The sequence below is a fragment of the Delphinus delphis genome, chromosome X (genome assembly GCF_949987515.2).
Source record: "Delphinus delphis chromosome X, mDelDel1.2, whole genome shotgun sequence".
Taxonomy (NCBI): Eukaryota; Metazoa; Chordata; class Mammalia; order Artiodactyla; family Delphinidae; genus Delphinus; species Delphinus delphis.
Genome location: NC_082704.1, coordinates 68,782,640 through 68,803,391, shown reverse-complemented (window position 1 = coordinate 68,803,391; position 20,752 = coordinate 68,782,640). Strand labels below are relative to the sequence as shown.

At 37.0% G+C, this 20,752-nt stretch overlaps 1 protein-coding gene across 1 annotated transcript in view; it reads right to left on the bottom strand.

Annotated features, from left to right (window-relative positions):
- TEX11 (testis expressed 11) overlaps window positions 1–20,752 on the bottom strand; it is a 348,927-nt gene that overhangs the window by 93,121 nt on the left and 235,054 nt on the right. The window contains exon 16 of the mRNA XM_060003090.1: window positions 11,132–11,234. Coding sequence (XP_059859073.1) covers window positions 11,132–11,234 — 103 coding nt within the window. The remainder of the gene's footprint in view (window positions 1–11,131; window positions 11,235–20,752) is intronic.

The following is a 20,752-nucleotide window of genomic DNA, read 5'->3' as shown; positions in this document are numbered from 1 at the left end:
ATAAACAACCTAACTTTACACCTAATGCAGTTAGAGAAAAAAGAACCAAAAACCCCCAAAGTTAGCAGAAGGAAAAAAATCATAAAGATCAGATCAGAAATAAATGAAGAAATGAAGGAAACGACAGCAAAGATCAATAAAACTAAAAGCTGGTTCTTTGAGAAGACAGACAAAATTGATAAACCATTAGGTAGACTCATCAAGAAAAGAAGGGAGAAGACTCAAATCAGTAGATTTAAAAATGAAAAGAAAGTAACAACTGACACTGCAGAAAATCAAAGGATCATGAGAGATTACTACAAGCAACTATATGCCAATAAAATGGACAACCTGGAAGAAATGGACAAATTCTCAGAAATGCACAACCTTCCGAGACTGAACCAGGAAGAAATAGAAAATATAAACAGACCAACACAAGCAGTGAAATTGAGACTGTGATTAAAAATCTTCTAACATAAAAAGCCCAGGACCAGAAGGCTTCACAGGTGAACTCTAACATATATTTAGAGAAGAGCAATACCTATCCTACTCAAACTCTTCCAAAATATAGCAGAGGGAGGAACACTCCCAAACTCATACTATGAGGCCAACATCACCCTGATACCAAAACCAGGCAAAGATGTCACAGGGCTTTCCTGGTGGCACACTGGTTGAGAGTCCGCCTGCCGATGCAGGGTACACGGGTTCGTGTCCCGGTCCAGGAAGATCCCACATGCCGCAGAGCGGCTGGGCCTGTGAGCCACGGCCACTGAGCCTGCGCATCCGGAGCCTGTGCTCTGCGGCGGGAGAGGCCACGGCAGTGAGAGGCCCGCGTACCGCCAAAAAACAAAAACAAAGATGTCACAAGGAAAGAAAACTACAGGCCAATATCACTGATGAACATAGATGCAAAAATCCTCAACAAAATACTTGCAAGCAGAATCCAACAGCAAATTAAAAGGATCATACACCATGATCAAGTGGGGTTTATCTCAGGAATGCAAGAATTCTTCAATATATGTAAATCAATCAATGTGATAAACCATATTAACAAATTCAAGGAGAAAAACCATATGATCATCTCATTAGATGCAGAAAAAGCTTTTGACAAAATTCAACACACATTTATGATAAAAACCCTCCAGAATGTAGGCATAGAGGGAACTTACCTCAACATAATAAAGGCCATATATGACAAACCCACAGCCAACATCGTTCTCAATAGTGAAAAACTGAAACCATTTCCTCTACAATCAGGAACAAAACAAGGTTGTCCACTCTCACCATCAATATGCAACACAGTTTTAGAAGTTTTAGTCACAGCAATCAGAGAAGAAAAAGAAATAAAAGGAATCCAAATGGGAAAAGAAGAAGTAAAGCTGTCACTGTTTGCAGATGACATGATACTATACATAGAGAATCCTAAAGATTCTATCAGAAAACTACTAGAGCTAATGAATGAATTTGGTAAAGTAGCAGGACACAAAATTAATTAATGCACAGAAATCGCTTGCATTCCTATACACTAAAGATGAAAAATCTCAAAGAGAAATTAAGGAAACACTTCCATTTACCACTGCAACAAAAAGAATAAAATACCTAGGAATAAACCTACCTAAGGAGACAACAGACCTGTACGTGGAAAACTATGACACTGATGAAAGAAATTAAAGATGATACACACAGATGGAGAGATATACCATGTTCTTGGATTGGAAGAATCAACACTGTGAACATGACTATACTACCCAAAGCAATGTACAGATTGAATGCAATTCCTATCCAACTACCAATGGCATTTTTCATAGAACTAGAAGAAAAAATTTCACAACTTGTAGGGAAACACAGAAGACCCTGAATAGCCAAAGCAATCTTGAGAAAGAAAAACGGAGCTAGAGGAATCAGGCTCTGGACTTCAGACTATACTACGAGGCTACAATAATCAAGACAGTATGGTACTGGCACAAAAACAGAAACATAGATCAATGGAACAGGATAGAAAGCCCAGAGATAAACCCATGTACATATGGTCACCTTATCTTTGATGAAGGAGGCAAGAACATACAATGGAGAAAAGACAGACTCTTCAATAAGTAGCACTGGGAAAACTGGACAGTACATGTAAAAGAATGAAATTCGAACACTCCCTAACACCATACACAAAAAAAACTCAAAATGGATCACCATACACAAAACTAAACTCAAAATGGATTAAAGACCTAAATGTAAGGCCAGACACTATCAAACTCTTAGAGGAAAACATAGGCAGAACACTCTATGACATAAATCACAGCAAGATCCTTTTTGACCCACCTCCTAGAGAAATGGTAATAAAAACAAAAATAAACAAATGGGACCTAATGAAACTTAAAATCTTTTGCATAGCAAAGGAAAACACAAACAAGATGGAAAGAGAACCCTCAGAATGGGAGGAAATGTTTGTAAATGAAGCAACTGACAAAGGATTAATCTCCAAAATATACAAGCAGCACATGCAGCTCAGTATAAAAAAAACACAAACAACCCAGTCCACAAATGGGCAGAAGACCTAAATAGACATTTCTCCAAAGAAGATATACAGATTGCCAAAAAACACATGAAAGGATGCTCAACATCACTAATCATGAGAGAAATGCAAATCAAAACTACAATGAGGTATCAGCTCACACCAGTCAGAATGGCCAGCATCAAAAAATCTACAAACAGTAAATGTTGGAGAGGGTGCGGAGAAAAGTGAACCCTCTTGCACTGTTGTTGGGAATGTAAATTGATACAGCCACTATGGAGAACAGTATGGAAGTTCCTTATAAAACTAAAAATAGAACTACCATATGACCCAGCAATCCCACTACTGGGCATATACCCTGAGAAAACCATAATTTAAAAAGAGACATGTACCAAAATGTTCACTGCAGCTCTATCTACAGTAGCCAGGACATGCAAGCAACCTAAGTGTGCACTGACAGATGAATGCATAAAGAAGATGTGGCGCATATATACAATGGAATATTACTCATCCATAAAAAGAAACGAAATTGAGTTATTTGTAGTGAGGTGGACGGACCCAGAGTCTGTCATACAGAGTGAAATAAGTCAGAAAGAAAAACAAATACTGTATGCTAACACATATATATGGAATCTAAAAAAAAATATATGGTTCCGAAGATCCTAGGGGCAGGACAGGAATAAAGATGCAGATGTAGAGAATGGACTTGAGGACATGGGGATTGGGAAGGGTAAGCTGGGACGCAGTAAGAGAGTGGCATGGACATATATACACTACCAAATGTAAAATAGATAGCTAGTGGGAAGCAGCCACATAGCACAGGAAGATAAGCTTGGTGCTTTCTGACCCCCAGAGGGGTGGGAGGGAGACGCAAGAGGGCGGAGATATGGGGATATATGTGTATGTATAGCTGATTCATTTTGTTATAAAGCAGAAAGTAACACACCATTGTAAAGCAATTATACTCCAATAATGATGTAAAAAAAAAAAGACAGACTGAATTGAAGAAAGCAACTTTAAACTATATGCTACCTACAAGAAACACACTTTAAATATAAAGCCAAAATTGGTTAAAAGAAAATGATGGGATAATATATATATAGTAGAGATAATCAAAAGAAAGCTGGAGGGGTTATATTAATATCAGACAAAATAGACTTCAGAGCAAAGATTATTACCAGTGGTAGTAGGTTATTTCATGATGATAAAGAAATCAATTCATTATGAGAACATAATCCTAAATGTTTATGTATCCAATAACAAAATTTCAAAATACAAGAAGCAAAAACTGATAGAACTATGAGGAGTAATAAACAAATCCATAATTATTGTCCAAGATTTCAATAACCTCTCTCAAATAACTGACAGGAGAAGTAGACAGAAAATCAGCAAGGATATTTAACACTATTAATCAACTTTACCTGACTGACATTTATAGAACACTTGACCTTACACCAGCAAAATACACATTCCTCTCTGGTGCACATGGAACATTTACCAAGAAAGAGAATATTCTGAGCCATATAAAAAGCATCAACATATTTTAAAAGATTCAAGTCATACAAACTTATGATCTTACACTAAAACAGAATTAAATTAATAGAAAAGTTCTCTGGAAATCTGCACATGTTTGGAAAATAAATAGCATACTTCTAAATAATCCATGGGTTTACACTGGAGTCAACGGTCATATTGCAAAGTATTTTGAAATGAATTAAAATGAAAACACAATATATCAAAATTTGTGTATTGTCACTAAAGCAATACTTAGAAGGTAATTTAGAGCATTAACTGTTTATGTTAAACCAGAATAAAAGTCTTAAATCAATGACGTCAGCTTTCACCTTTGGAAACCAGAAAAGAAAGAGCAAATGAAACTCAAAGTAAGTAGAAGAATGGAAATGATAAAGATCAGAACATTAATAACTGAAATAGAAAACAGAAAAAAACAATAGAGAAAAATTAATGAAACCAAAAGCTGGTTCTTTGAGAGCAATAACATTGATCAACTTGTAGCCACTCTGACAGGGAGAAAAGAGAGAAGACACAAATTACAAATATCAGGAATGATAAAGGTGACATCACTAAAGATTTGACAGATGTCAGAAGGATAATGGATGATATAATGAATGACTTTAGGCCAATAATTTCAACAACTTAGATGAAACAGACAAATTTCTTGAAAGACACAAACTACCAAAGCTCAGTTTGGAAATAATAGATAACCTGAAGAAACCTTTTGTCTATTAAAGAAATTGAGTTTATAATTAAAAACCTTCTCATAAAGAAAACTCCAGCCCCAGATGGCTTCACTTGTGAACTCTAGCAAACATTTAACAAAGAAATAATACCAACTGAGCAACACAAATTCTTCTAGAAGATGGAAAAAGAGGGTGTATTTTCCAATTCATTCTATGTAGTTAGCATTACCCTAATTGCAAACCCGAAAACATTACAGGAAAACTAGAGACCAGTATCACTCATGGACACAGGTACAAATATCCTTAAACTGTTAGCAAATAAAATCTAACATTATATTTAAAAAAAGAACACATCATGACTAAGTGGAGCTTATCCCAGGAATGCAGCATTGGTTTATCTGTTGAAAAAAATCAATGTAACTGACCATATTAACAAACTTTAAAAAAAAATGATCATTTCATTTCCAAATGTTTTCTCCCATTCTGCGGATTGTCTTTTTGTTTTGTTTATGGTTTCCTTTGCTGGGCAAAAGTTTTTAAGTTTAATTAGGTCCCATTTGTTCATTTTTGGTTTTCACTTTCATTACTCTAGGAGGGGGATCAAAAAAGACGTTACTGTGGGGCTTCCCTGGTGGCACAGTGGCTGAGAGTCCGCCTGCCGATGCAGGGGACACGGGTTCGTGTCCCGGTCCGGGAGGATCCCACATGCCGCGGAACGGCTGGGCCCGTGAGCCATGGCCACTGGGCCTGTGCGTCCGGAGCCTGTGCTCCGCAATGGGAGAGGCCACAACAGTGAGAGGCCCGCGTACCGCAAACAAACAAACAAACAAAAAAGATGTTACTGTGAGTTATGTCAAAAAGTGTTTTGCCTATTTTTTACTCTAGGAGTTTTATAGTATCCAGCCTTATATTTAGGTCTTTAATACATTTTGAGTTTATTTTTCTGTATGGTGTTAGGGAGTGTTCTAATTTCATTCTTTTACATATAGCCGTCCAGTTTTCCCAGCACCACTTACTGAAGAGATTGTCTTTTCTCCATTGTATATTCTTCCCTACTTTGTCATAGATTAGTTGACCATAGGTGTGTGGGTTTATCTCTGGACTTTCTATCCTGTTCCATTGATGTGTATTTCTGTTCTTGTGCCAGTACAAATTAATCTCTCCAAAATACACAAACAGCTCATGCAGGTCAATATCAAAAACAAACAAAAACAAAAACAAAAAAACCCTGTCAAAAAATGGGCAAAAGGGCTTCCCTGGTGGCGCAGTGGTTGAGAATCCACCTGCCGATGCAGAGGACACTGGTTCATGCCCCTGTCTGGGAAGATCCCACATGCCGCGGAGTGGCTAGGCCCGTGAGCCATGGCCGCTGAGCCTGCGCTTCGGGAGCCTGTGCTCCGCAACGGGAGAGGCCACAACAGTGAGAGGCCCGCATACCGCAAAAAAGAAAAAAAAAGGCAGAAGATCTAAATAAACATTTCTCCAAAGAAGACATACAGATGGCTAAAAAACACATGAAAAGATGCTCAACATCACTAATTATCAGAGAAATGCAAATCAAAACTACAGTGAGGTATCACCTCACACTGGTCAGAATGGCCATCATCAAAAAGTCTACAAACTATAAATGCTGGAGAGGGTGTGGAGAAAAGGGAACACTATTAGACTCTTAGTGGGAATGTAAACTGGTACAGCCACTATGGAGGACAGTATGCAGGTTCCTTAAAAAACTAAAAATAGAGCTAACATATGATCCAGCAATCCCACTCCTGGGCATATATCTGGAGAAAATCGTAATTCGAAAAGATACATGCACCCCAATGTTCACTGCAGCACTATTTACGATAGCCAGGACATGGAAGCAACCTAAATTTCCATCAACAGAGGAATGGATAAAGAAGATGTGGTACATATATACAATGGAATATTACTCAGCCATAAAGAAGAATGAAATAATTCCATTGGCAGCAACATGGACAGACCTAGAGATTGTCATACTGAATGAAGTAAGTCAAAGACAAATATCATATGATATCGCTTATATGTGGAATCTAAAAAAAAGGTTACAAATGAACTTATCTACAAAACCAGAATAGAGTTACAGATGTAGAAAACAAACTTATGGTTCGGGGGTGGGGGGGATGGGTAAACTGGAAGACTGGGATTGACATACACACACTACTATATATAAAATAGATAACTAGTAAGGACCTGCTGTATAGCACAGGGAACTCTACTCAATACTCTGTTATGGCCTATATGGGAAAAGAATCTAAAAAGGAGTGGATATATGTATAGGTATAACAGGTTCACTTTGCTGTACACCTGAAACTAACACAACATTGTAAATCAACTGTACTCCAAAAATGTTTTTAAAAAGTTGATCATTTCAATAGATGTAGAAAAATCATATGACCAAATTCAACATCCACTCCTGATTAAAAACTCCCTGGAAACTGGAAACAGGAAACAGAAGAGAACTTCCTCAACCTGATAAAAGGTATCTATGAAAAACCTACAGCTAACATCATACTTAATAATTGAAAACTGGATGCTTTCCCTCTAAAATCAGGAAAAAGTCAAGGATGTCTGCTTTTTACCAATTTTACTGGAGATTCTAACAAGTACAATAAAGTATGAAAAACTGTACCCAGATTGGGCAGGAAGAAGTAAAATTGTCTTTATTCACAGACAACATAATAATCTACAAGAAAGCCACTGGAACTAGTGAGTTTAGCAACTCTGTAGGATACAAATCAATATACAAAAGTCAATTCTGTTTCTACATACTTGCGATGAACAGTCAGAAACTGAAGGATTTTTAAAAATGCCATTTGAAATAGCATAAAATATGGTATACTTAGCGATAAATCTGACAAAAGGTGCACAAAACCTTATATGTTGAAAGACAGAAAAGATTGCTGAGAGAAATTAAAGACCTAAATATAACTTGTTCACAGGTTGGAAGATGTCAATTCTCTCCAAACTGATCTACAGAGTCAGTGTAATCCCAATCAATATTTACCTTTGTAGAAACTGAAAAACTTATTTAAAATTTAAAATTCACAGAGATATACAAAGGACTTAGAATAGCCCAAACAATTTAAAAGAGAAGAATAAAGTTGGAGGACTAACACTACATGATTTCAAATTTACTACATAGCTACATTAATCAAGACAGTGTGGGAATGGGGTAAAGAGGAGTAGTTCCGTGGAACAGAATGAAGAGTCCAGAAGAGACCCATGCACATATGACAACTGATTTTCATTAAAGGTACAAAGGCAATCAGTTGGGAAAGGACAGAATTTTTAAATAAATGAAGCTGGAATGATTAGGTAACCATGTGCAAAAAAAAATGAACTTCAATCCACACCTTAAGTCAAATATAAAAAATTAATGCAAAATGGACCACAGAACTAACCACAAACTTAAACCTAAAACTGTAAAATTTCTTGAAGAAAACAGGGAAAATTTTTTGTGACCATGGATTAGGTAAAGATTTCTTAGATACAATACCAAAAAATCCATAAAAGAAGATAAATTAGACTTCATCATCTTGTCATGAAATGCACTGATAAGAAAATAAAAAGAAAAATTTGTAAAACACATATCTGATAAATAACTTGTATCTAGAATATATAAAGAACTTCGAAACTCTATAAGAACACAAAGCTTCTTATAGAAAACTGGGCAAAAGATCTGTACAAACACTCCACCAAAGAAGATATATGGATGTCAAATATTGGACACTGTGGAAATGCTAATTATAATCACAGTACTATATCTCTACCTCATTATTAGAATGGTTAAAGAAATTTATCAGTAGACAATTCCAAGTGCTGGTGAGGCTGTAGATCAACTCGAACTTTCATACATAGCTAGTTAGAACATAAAACTGTACAGCCACTTTAGAAAAGAGTTTGGCAGTTTCTAACAAAGTTAAACATATACTTACAACCCAGCAAACCCATTCCTCGATATTTACCCTAGAGAAGTGAAATATTGTCATCACACAAAATCTGTAAACAGATGTTTATAGCACCTTTATTTATAATCACCCAAACCGGAAACCATCCAAATATCCTTCAACTGGTAAATGTATAAATTTTGGTACATCCATACTTACGAAATACTACTTAGCAATAAAAAAGAACAAACTATGGGAACACACAACAGTATGAATGAGTTTCAAATGTATTATGCTAAGTGAAAGAAGGCTCAAAAAGCTTCATACTATATGATTCCATTTATATGACATTCTGGAAAAGGCAAAATTATAGGGATAGAAATGAGATTAGTAGGAATCAGGGCTGGAAGTGGTGGGAAGGAGTGACAACAAAGGGGCCTGAGTTAATTTTTTGTTCTATATCTTGATTGTGGTGCTGGCTACATGACTGTAAGCAATTGTCAAAACTCATAGAATTACTAATATAAATAAACCTTATAAAAGCATACACTAGGCAAGAGTAAATTTTATTGTATGTATTTTCAATAAACATGACTAAAAAGTGGACACAGATAACTGGGGAAGAAATGAAAATACTGACCTAATGCTATGCTTAAAAAGTAAAATAGGGCTTCCTTGGTGGCGCAGTGGTTGAGAGTCCACCTGCTGATGCAGGGGACACGGGTTCGTGCCCCAGTCCGGGAGGATCCCACATGCCACGGAGCGGCTGGGCCCGTGAGCCATGGCCGCTGAGCCTGCGCTCCACAACGGGAGAGGCCACGGCAGTGAGAGGCCCGCGTACCGCCAAAAAAAAAAAAAAAAAAAAAGTAAAATAATTTTATTTTAATAGAATGTTAAAAGAAAAGCCTTAATAGGAAATCTGCCTAAGTGCCCATCATCGGATGAATGGATAAAGAAGATGTGGCACATATATACAATGGAATATTACTCAGCCATAAAAAGAAACGAAATTGAGCTATTTGTAATGAGGTGGATAGACCTAGAGTCTGTCATACAGAGTGAAGTAAGTCAGAAAGAAAAAGACAAATACCGTATGCTAACACATATATATGGAATTTAAGAAAAAAAATGTCATGAACAACCTAGGGGTAAGACAGGAATAAAGACGCAGACCTACTGGAGAACGGACTTGAGGATATGGAGAGGGGGAAGGGTGAGCTGTGACAGGGCAAGAGAGAGTCATGGACATATACACACTAACAAACATAAGGTAGATAGCTAGTGGGAAGCAGCCGCATGGCACAGGGATATCGGCTCGGTGCTTTGTGACAGCCTGGAGGGGTGGGATAGGGAGGGAGACGCAAGAGGGAAGACGTATGGGAACATATGTATATGTATAACTGATTCACTTTGTTATAAAGCAGAAACTAACACACCATTGTAAAGCAATTATACCCCAATAAAGATGTTAAAAAAAAAAAAGGAAATCTGGTTGTATGGGGTTATTTTTTTTGCCATTTCTACTGGCAAAAGGTTCAAGTTTTTCTATACTTCAGCATAATATATCAAGAAAAACAAATGCCCAGAAGTCTCTAGTGAAAACCCTGATGATGGACATAACAGCAATATTAACCTTGATAAAGAGCTGATTCCAATTTGTTAGTCCTTAATTAACATACAGATATACTTTACTACCGTGGAACATTTCTTTTTCAAAGCAGAATAAATCATCTTTCTTTTTCTTACAGAGTGAATAACAGACTCCACTGCATATTTAGTAGGTATTCACAAATAGTTGCTTAGTTGGACTAGTATAAATTCTGTTTGAACCCATTAACTCAAGCTTCTCAATTTCTCTACTTGTGCCCTTCACAAAGGGCAACCAGTCTGAAGCTCAAACAGCTCCAGGATTTGCTCAGCTACCCAGAGCTGAGCAGGAATAATATCACAGCACAGGTAAATCTGTGACCAAGTCAAGATACACGTGTGTGCAGACAACTAGCTAGGAAACTACGCTTAACTTAATGGAAAGGACAAAGCACTAATGGGATAAGGTTCATGTGAGCAACTGTACCACTGTCAACCCTGTGGAGAGAAACTACATTTCAGGGCCAGATCTCTCACCGATAACTTCCCAAATAAGTACAATCAAAAGGTATCCTGGAGACTTCTATTCTCTAATGACAATTCTTAAATGACTGCATTATAATTTCTCCCTGCTCTCACAGTTTTTTAAAGTTAATTTTTAATAGGCTGGTTCAAATGACAAAGTACAAAAAAGTATACAGGAACAAGACTTTCCCCCAATTCTTGCCCCACATCTGCCTAGTTCCTACTCCTTCAATAGGCAAACCCTGTTCTTTTATTTTTATGCAACCTTCCATAGTTTCTTTTTGTATGGTTGTATCATCTTTACATAGGAAAGCTAGCATATATATTCGACTCCATTGTCTTAAAAGCTATTTTTCTCTATTACGGCCAAAGAGAATTATTCTTTGTGTTAACAGTCAAATATAACTCATAAATAACATTTATACCTCTGTCAGAGTTGCCCTCTAGGATTGCAATCCTGAATACATAAAATTTAGTGAAAATATTTGTAGGATCACGTCGTTCAGCTTCTGTCACCGCCTCTTTAGCCTGAAAAAAGAAATATTGGGTTTCTTTTACAAAGCATATAAGGAAGACTTTACCATATTTTACTAATACTATTAACATAGTCACAATGGCTGAGGGATACTCATAATGAAAAGACATGAATCTGAGAAAAATCTTTGAAGAACTGTTCTATTAAAATGCTATGGAAATACTGAACTCTGCTTCTGAAAATAGGGCACATTATATATGTCAAACCAACCCTCCTACTGAAAACAACCAAAAAATGTTGGATAACGTTTTTTTTTTAATTCCAAAAGCAAGTGACTAGTAAAGCAATTACCAAGCAATATCTAAGGAAAAGTGAGGTCCCAGAGAAGTAAATGGAGAATTAAAGCTACTTTTTTTTTTCCTGCTGGGCATTTGTAAACCTAGGCAAATGTTAACTTTAGTTTTAATGTACCTTACTAGGTCAGGAAAATAGACATCAAGGCTCAAGGGATCACACTCTTAGGCTAAGGGAAAACCAGAAGTAAACCCACTTTCATCCACATCCTCAGGGGACTGCAATGAAAGATAGATACCTTGGTTCTGAGAAGAATCCAACAAAATGGGGTACGGAAAACCAGTCCCTAAGGTGTAATACAAACAGACTTTCTCATGTATTTACAGCCCCAAATTACATTATATGGGAGGCCAAAAGATGTCAAGCTATGAATTTAGTTTTCATTGGTCCCAAACATAGGATGAAGCAAATGTAAATCCTCTCTGGGGGAAGACACCTTCATCTTAGGCTTCAAAATATTTCCATAAATAATTTTTCAAGAATCTTGAGTAGAAACATAAAAAAATCAAGCATAGTAGGAAACAAGACACCATAAATGAGAATCAGCAGAAACAGATTCTCAGGATGTAAATAAAAGAAGTATCAAAAACTGCCTATAAAACATCTCTGTTTTCAAAGTTTAAGGAAATAAAAGATATGCTCAAAAAGTATATAACTAGGTTGATATTCAATAGTACATATTGATACAGTTACAGTGGTTGTTTCCAGCTGGTATCCATTCTGACTGATTATTGCCCAAGCCGTATCAGTTGTTGAACACTTTGCACATCACACAAGTTTATAAGAAACAGAAACTATAAAATGTGACCTTGCTGATTTGGGCAAAAAGAACTACTTGAAATGAAAGATACAATAACCCAAATGGCAACATAATGGATAGGCTTACTAATAGCAATTTATAAGCAGATGAAGAGAAAATTAGTGAACTGAAAGATAAGACATAATAAATATGCAGCTAAAGTGCAGCAGAGAGAGACTACAAACATGGTGGACAGTTAAGTAAGGATTCTATTCTTTTAGGACAATCATTAAAAGAATACAACCAGTAATTAATTTCTACACTAGTAGAAGGGGGAACCAGGAAGTACAAAAAAATGAGGATAGTCTTTTTAAAACAATTGGTGCTGGAACAATTGGACATCCACATGCAAAAAAGAAAAAAAATCTGAGCACAGACCTTAAACCTTTCACAAAAATTAATTCAAAAACAATCGTAAATCTAAATGTAAGACCTCAAACTACAGAACTCTTAGAGGTAACATAGGGGAAAACTACGTGACATTTGGTTTACTGATGACTTTTTAAACAACACTGAAAGCACAATTCATGAAAGAAAAAACAAGCTGGACTTCATTAAAATTAGAAACTTCTGCTCTGTGAAAGACACTGTTAAGAGAATGAAAAGGCAAGCCACAAAATGGGAGAAAATATTTGCAAAACACATATATGATAAAGGAATTAGGACACACCATTATAAAAATAAATCAAAGAGGAAAAAAGCAAGAGAGGAAGAAAGGAACTAAAAACTCAAACAATTAACAAGATGGGACTAGTAAGCACTTAACTATCAATATTTAAATGTAAATGAACTAAACTATCCAATCAAAGACACAGAGTGGCTGAATGGATAAAAGACAAACAAAAACAAGATCCAACAGTGTGCTATCTACAAGAGACTAACTTTAGCTTTAAGGACACACATAAGCTGAAAGTGAAGAGATGGAAAAAGATATTCCATGCAAATGGTAACAAAAAGAGAGCAAGAGTGGCTATAATTATCAGACAAAATAGACTTTACTCAAAATCAGTCACAAGAGACAAAGAAGGACACCATATAGTGACAAAGGGGTCAATTCATCAAGAGGATATCACAACCGTATATACATACACATTCAACACTAGAGCAACTAAATATTTAAAGCAAACATTAACTGAACTGAAGGGAGTAATAGAAATAAATAACAGTAGGGAACATTTCCAAACCCACTTTCAACAATACATAGGTATCCAAACAGAAAATTAATCAATAGTGGACCTAACACTACAGACAAAACTGACCGAATAGACACATACAGAACATTCCATTCAACAGCACCAGAATATATATTCCTCTCACATACACAAGGAACATATTCTAGGATAAATCATATATTGGGCCAGAAAGCAAGCCTTAACAAATTTAAGAAGACTGTAATCATATCAAGTATCTTTTCCCACTGCAATGGCATGAAACTAGAAAAACATAACATGAAGAAAAATGAAAAATTTACAAATGCATGGAAATTAAAAAACACACTCCTGAATAATCAACGGATCAAAGAAGAAATCAAAAGGCAAATCAGAAAGTATTTTGAGAACAAAAACAACAAAGAAAATATATCAAAGCTTAGGGAATGCAGCAAAGATAGTTCTAAGAAGGAAGTTTATAGCAATAAATGCCTACATTAAGAAAAGATCTCAAATAAACAACCTAACTTTACTTCTCAAGGAAGTATAAAGAAAAAACTAAGCCCAAATTTAGCAAGAGGGAATTAAAGATTAGAGCAGAAATAAATGAAATAGAGACTAGAAAGATAATAGAAAAAAATTAATGAAACAAAGTTAAACAGACAACCCACTAAGACTGAATCAGGAAGAAACAGAAAATCAGAACAGACCAATAATAAGGAGACTGAATCAGTAATCAAAAACGGCCCAACAAAGAAAATACCAGGACCAGATGGTTTTAGTGGTGATTTATATCAAACATTTGAAGAAGAATTAATGCCAATCTTTCTCAAACTCTTCCAATTGAAGAGGGAACACTCCAAAACTCATATCACGAGGCCAGCATTACCCTGATACCAAAGTCAGATAAAAATACCACAAGAAAAAAGCAACAGGCCAATATCCCTGATGAATATAGATGCAAACATTCTCAACAAAATACTAGCAAACAGAATTCAACAGCCCATTAAAAAGATCATACACCATGATCAAGTGGAATTTATTCCTCGGATGCAAGGATGGTTCATACACAAATCAATAAAAATAATGCATTACAGTAAAAGAATGAAAGATAAAAATACTATGATTCTCTCAACAGATACAGATAAAGCATTTGACAAAATTCAACACTCTTTCATAATAAAAGCTCTCAAAAAACGGGGTATAAAAGGAGCCTATCTCAAAATAACAAAGGCCATATGACAAAAAAACAGCTAACAACATACTCAGTGGTGAAATGTGAAAGGTTTTCCTCTAAATTCAGGAACAAGACAAGGATGTTCATTCTCACGACTTCTGTTCAACATAGTACTTTTTTTTAGACCTAAGTAATTTATTTTTAATTTTTTTTTTTTTTTTTTTGCGGTACGCAGGCCTCTCACTGTTGTGGCTTCTCCCGTTGCGGAGCATAGGCTCCAGATGCGCAGGCTCAGAGGCCATGGCTCACGGGCCTAGCCGCTCCGCGGCATGTGGGATCTTCCTGGACCAGGGCACGAACCCGTGTCCCCTGCATCGGCAGGCGGACTCTCAACCACTGCGCCACCAGGGAAGCCCTAAACTTTATTTTTAAGTTCTTTTTATTCAATTTAATTTTTATTTTATATTGGGGTATAGTTGATTTAAGTTCTTTTTATTCAATTTAATTTTTATTTTATATTGGGGTATAGTTGATTTACAATGTGTTGTTAGTTTCAGGTGTACGGCAAAGTGGTTCAATTATACATATACATATATCCATTCTTCTTCAGAGTCTTTTCGCATATAGATGATTAGAGAATATTGAGTAGAGTTCCCTGTGCTATACAGGACGTCCTTGTTGATTATCTATTTTATATATAGTAGTGTGCATATGTTGATCCCAAACTCCTAATTTATACCTCCCTCCACCTTTCCCGTTTCATAACCATAAGTTTGTTTTCAAAGTCTGTGAGTTGGTTTCTGTTTTGTAAATAAGTTCATTTGTATCATCTTTTTAGATTCCACATATAAGTGATCTCATATGATATTTGTCTTTCTCTGTCTTAGTTCACTTAGTATGATTATCTCTAGGTCCATCCATGTTGCTGCATTATGGATGGCGTTATTTCACTCTTTTTATGGCCGAGTAATACTCCACTGTACATATGTACAACACCGTCTTTATCCATTCCTCTGTCAATGGACATTTAGGTTCTTTCCATGTCTTGGCTGTTGTAAATAGTGCTGCAATAAATATTGGGGTGCATGTATCTTTTCAAATTATGGTTTTATCCAGATATATGCCCAGGAGTGGGACTGCTAGACCATATGGTAGTTCTATTTTTAGTTTTTTAAGAAAACTCCATACTGTTCTCCATAGTGGTTGTATCAATTTATATTCCCGCAAAGAGTGTAGGAGTGTTCCCTTTTCTCCACACTCTCTCCAGCATTTATTGTGGCTTTTTTTTTTTTTTTTTGCGGTACGTGGGCCTCTCACTGCTGTGGCCTCTCCTGTTGCGGAGCACAGGCTCCAGACGTGCAGGCCCAGCGGCCATGGCTCACAGGCCTAGCTTCTCCACGGCATGTGGGATCCTCCCCGACCGGGGCACAAACCCGTGTCCCCTGCACTGGCAGGCGGACTTGCAACCACTGCGCCACCAGGGAAGCTCATGTTTGTGGCTTTTTGATGATGGCCATTCTGACAGGTGTGAGGAGATACATCACTGTACTACTGATTTGCGTTTCTCTAATAATTAGTGATGCTGAGCATCTTTTCATGTGCTTTTTGGCCATCTGTATGTCTTCTCTGGAGACATGTCTATTTAGGTCTTCAGCCCCTTTTTTGATTGGGTTGTCTGGTTTTTTTTGTTATTGAGCTGCATGAGCTATTTATACATTTTGGAGATTAATCCCCTGTTGGTCACTTTGTTTGCAAATATTTTCTCCCATTCTGTGGTTGTCTTTTCGTTTTGTTGACGGTTTCCTTTAATGTGCAAAAGTTTTTAAGTTTAATTAGGTCCCGTTTATTTTTGTTTTTATTTTCATTACTCTAGGCGTGGATCCAAAAAGATATTGCTGCAATTTATGTCAAAGAGTGTTCTGCCTATGTTTTCCTCTAAGAGTTTTATAGTATCTGCTCTTACATTTAGATCGTTACAGTAAGTCCCCTACACACGAACAAGTTCCACTGCAAGAGCGCGTTCCTAAGTCCAATTTGTTTCTAAGTCCAACAAAGTTAGCCTAGGTACCCAACTAACAAAATCGGCTATATAGTACTGTACTGTAATAGATTTATAATACTTTTCACACAAATAATACATAAAAACAAGCAAACACAAAAAATAAAACATTTTAATCTTATAGTACAGTACCCTGAAAAGTACAGTAGTACACTACAACAGCTGGCATACACGTGCTGGCATCAAGTGAACAGGAAAAAGAGTTACTGACTGGAGGAGGGAGGGGAGGTGGGAGATGGTATAGCTGAAGGACCATCAGCCATAGGTGACGGAGGGCAAGTTGCAATTTCACTCATGCCTGACGCTGATGGCACAGGTTCTGGTTCCTTGCTGGATTCAATTCTATCTACTCTCTTGAAAAAAACAATCCAGTGATGTCTGGGTAGTAGCTCTTTTCTTCTCGTCATATATGACATGGTAGCACTGGATGGCATTCTGAATGGCTGCTGCAACCTTTGGGTATTGCTCTACGTTCGGGTCCTGTGCCTCAAAAACTAACAGTACCTCCTCATATAAAGAAAACCCCCTTGCCATTTCCTGCATCATGAATTTCTTTGGTTCTTCAGTTACTTTTTCTTCCTCTTGTCTCTCCTCATCCTTTCTCTGGGCCTCCAATTCCATCAGGTCTTCATTAGTAAGCTCCTCATGTTGCACAGAAAGGAGTTCAGTGAAGCTGTCCTCTTGCAGATATAGCTCCAGCTTCTTGCTGAGGGTCATGAAGTTGCTGAAGACCTCTTTGTACTCCTCATCCACATTCTCAAATCCACAAAAATCGTGAACAAACTGCAGCCAAAGGTTCTTCCAAACCCCATTCATGGTGACGGCCATAACCTTACGACAAGAAAAGTCAATGTTTTTTACGGCTTTACAGATGTTATAGTCCTTCCAAAATTGTCACAAGATTGTTCCTGACTGATCACTAACCTTTACTGTCTGATGAAAAGTGTGACATAAATGATATTTCTTGAAAGTCGCTATAACTCCCTGGTCCAAAGGTTGGATGAGCAACGTACTCAATAGCATTCAGTGGCAGATGCACTACTTTGACGTTGGGATGAAAGTCATCCATGAATGGGGAGTGGCCTGGAGCACTGTCGAGCAGCAAAAGAATGTTGAATGGGACGTCTTTCTCCAAGCAATATTTCTCTACCTCCAGGATAAAGTGGTGGAAAAACCAGTCATGGAAAATGGCCTGTGTAATCCAGGCTTTGGGGTTACTCTTCCACACAACAGGAAGAGAGCCCTTGGCTATGTTTTTAAGGGCTCTTGGGTTCTCTGAATGATAAACTAAGGAAGGCTTCAGCTTCAGATCATCAGAAGCATTGCCAACAGAGTTAGCCTATCCTTTGCTGCTTTATAGCCGGGCATCAACTTTTCCTTCTTACTGATGTAACTTTGATCTGGCATCCTCTTCCAGTACAGTCCTATCTCATCCACATTAAAACCCTGCTCAGGTAAATACGTGCCTTCATCAATAATTTCTCAAAGCGTTTCAGGAAATTCGCAGGCAGCTACCATATCTGCACTCACTGCCTTGCCACTTACTTTTATGTTGTGAAGGTTGGCTCTAGCCTTGAACCGACGAAACCACCCATGGCTGGTGTTAAAAGATGCTCCCTCTGATTCTTCGCCATGTTTCTTTCTCAAGTCTTTTAGGTTTCTCTTGAAGGCTTTTAGCTTTCTCTTGAATCAGCATTAAGCTGAACAGGACTCAACGCTGATGCTGATCCTGCATCCACACACTGAAAAGTTTCTTCATCTCCTCCACCACTTCTACACATTTCTTCGATATTACTGCCAACATCATCGGCACAGTAGACTTCACATGTTCCATGATCTTGTCCTTGTTCTTTAGAATTGTGCCGAAGGTTGAATGACTCATGTTATAAGAATGAGCGACGTCTACCATCTTTTCGCCTCGCTCCACTCTCTCAATTGTTTTCACTTTTGTTTCCATCGTTATTGCTTGGCACTTCTTAGCAGTTATCAGCTACATCACTGCTGCTTTTACACTTGCTTCCAGACATCCTGGGCTTGAAATAAAGACACTGTACTACTGTACTCTATACAGTATAGTACAGTAGAGTACACAAAAGCACAACTTGTAGAGGATCCACACATATGACAATGTATGCCAGACACGTGAACTAACTTAATGTGACTGGACAATGCAAACGCATGTTCGCATCTTTGAAAGTTGGCAACTTGAAGGTTCATATGTAGGGGACTTACTGTAATCTATTCTGAGTTTATTTTTGTGTGTGGTGTTAGAGAATGTTCTAATTTCATTCTTTTCCATGTAGCTGTACAGTTTTCTCAGCACCACTTATTGAAGAGACTGTCTTTTCTCCATTGTATATTCTTGCCTCCTTTGTCATAGTTTAGGTGACCATAGGCGGGCGAGTTTATTTATGGGCTTTCTATCCTGTACCACTGATCTATATTTCTATTTTTGTGCCAGTACCATATTGTCTTGATTACTGTAGCTTTGTAGTATAGTCTGAAGTCAGGGAGCCTAATTCCTGCAGCTCTGTTTTTCTTTCTCAAGATTGCTTTGTCTATTCGGGGTCTTTTGTGTTTCCATACAAACTGTAAAATTCTTTTGTTCTAGTTCTGGTAAAAAGGCCATTGGTAATTTGATAGGGATTGCACTGAATCTGTAGATTGCTTTGGGTAGTACACTCATTTTCACAATGTTGATTCTTCCAATACAAAAACATGGTATATCTTTCCATCTGGTTCTGTCATCTTTGATTTCTTTTATCAGTCAGTGTCTTATAGTTTTCAGAGTACAGGTCTTTTGCCTCCTTAGGTACATTTATTCCTAGGTATTTTATTCTTTTTGTTGTGATGGTAAACGGGATTGTTTCCTTAATATCTCTTTATGAACTTTCGTTGTTACTGTATAGAAATGCAACAGGTTTCTGTGTATTAATTTTGTATTCTGCAACCTCACTGAATTCATTGATGAGCTCTAGTAGTTTTCCAGTAGCAACTTTAGGATTTTCTATGTATAGTATCATGTCATCTGCATACAGTGATGGTTCTACTTCTTCTTTTCCAATTTGGATTCCTTTTATTTCTTTTCCTTCTCTGACTGCCATGGCTAGGACTTCCAAAACTATGTGGAATAAAAGTGGTGACAGTAGATATCCTTGTCTTGTTCCCGATCTTAGAGGAAATGCTTTCAGCTTTTCACTGTTGAGTATGTTATTAGCTGTGGGTTTTTCATAAAGGCCTTTATTATGTTGAGGTAGGTTCCCTCTATGCCCACTTTCTGGAGAGCTTTTATCAAGAATTGGTGTTGGATTTTGTCAAAAGCTTTTTCTGCATCTATTGAGATGATCATATGCTTTTTATTCTTCAATTTGTTAATGTGGTGTATCACACTGATTTGCAGATATTGAAAAATCCTTGCATCCCTGGAATAAATCTCACTTGAAAGAGGTGTATGATTCTTTTAATGTATTGTTGGATTCAGTTTGCTAGTATTTTGTTGAGTATTTTTGCATCTATGTTCATCAGTGATATTGGCCTATACTTTTCTTTTTTTGTGGTATCTTTGTCTGGTTTTGGTATTAGGATGATGGTGTCCTCAGATAAAGAGTTTGGGAGTGTTCCTTCCTCTGCAATTTTTTGGAATAATTTCATAAGAATAGGTGTTAATTTTTCTCTAAATGTTGAATAGAATTCACCTGTGAAGGCACCTGGTCCTGGATTTTTGTTTGTTGTAAGTTTTAAAATCACAGTTTCAATTTCAGTACTTGTGACTGGTCTGTTCATATTTTCTGTTTCTTCCGGGTTCAGTCTGGGAAGATTGTCCCTTTCTTAGAATTTTTCCATTTCTTCCAGGTTGTCCATTTTATCGGTGTATAGTTGCTTCTACTAGTTGTTTATTATCCGTTGTGTTTCTGTGGTGTCAGTTGTAACTTTTCGTTTTCCACTTCTAATTTTATTGATTTGAGCCCTTTCCCATTGTTTCTTGATGAGTGTGGCTAAAGGTTTATCAATTTTGTTTATCTTCTCAAAGAACC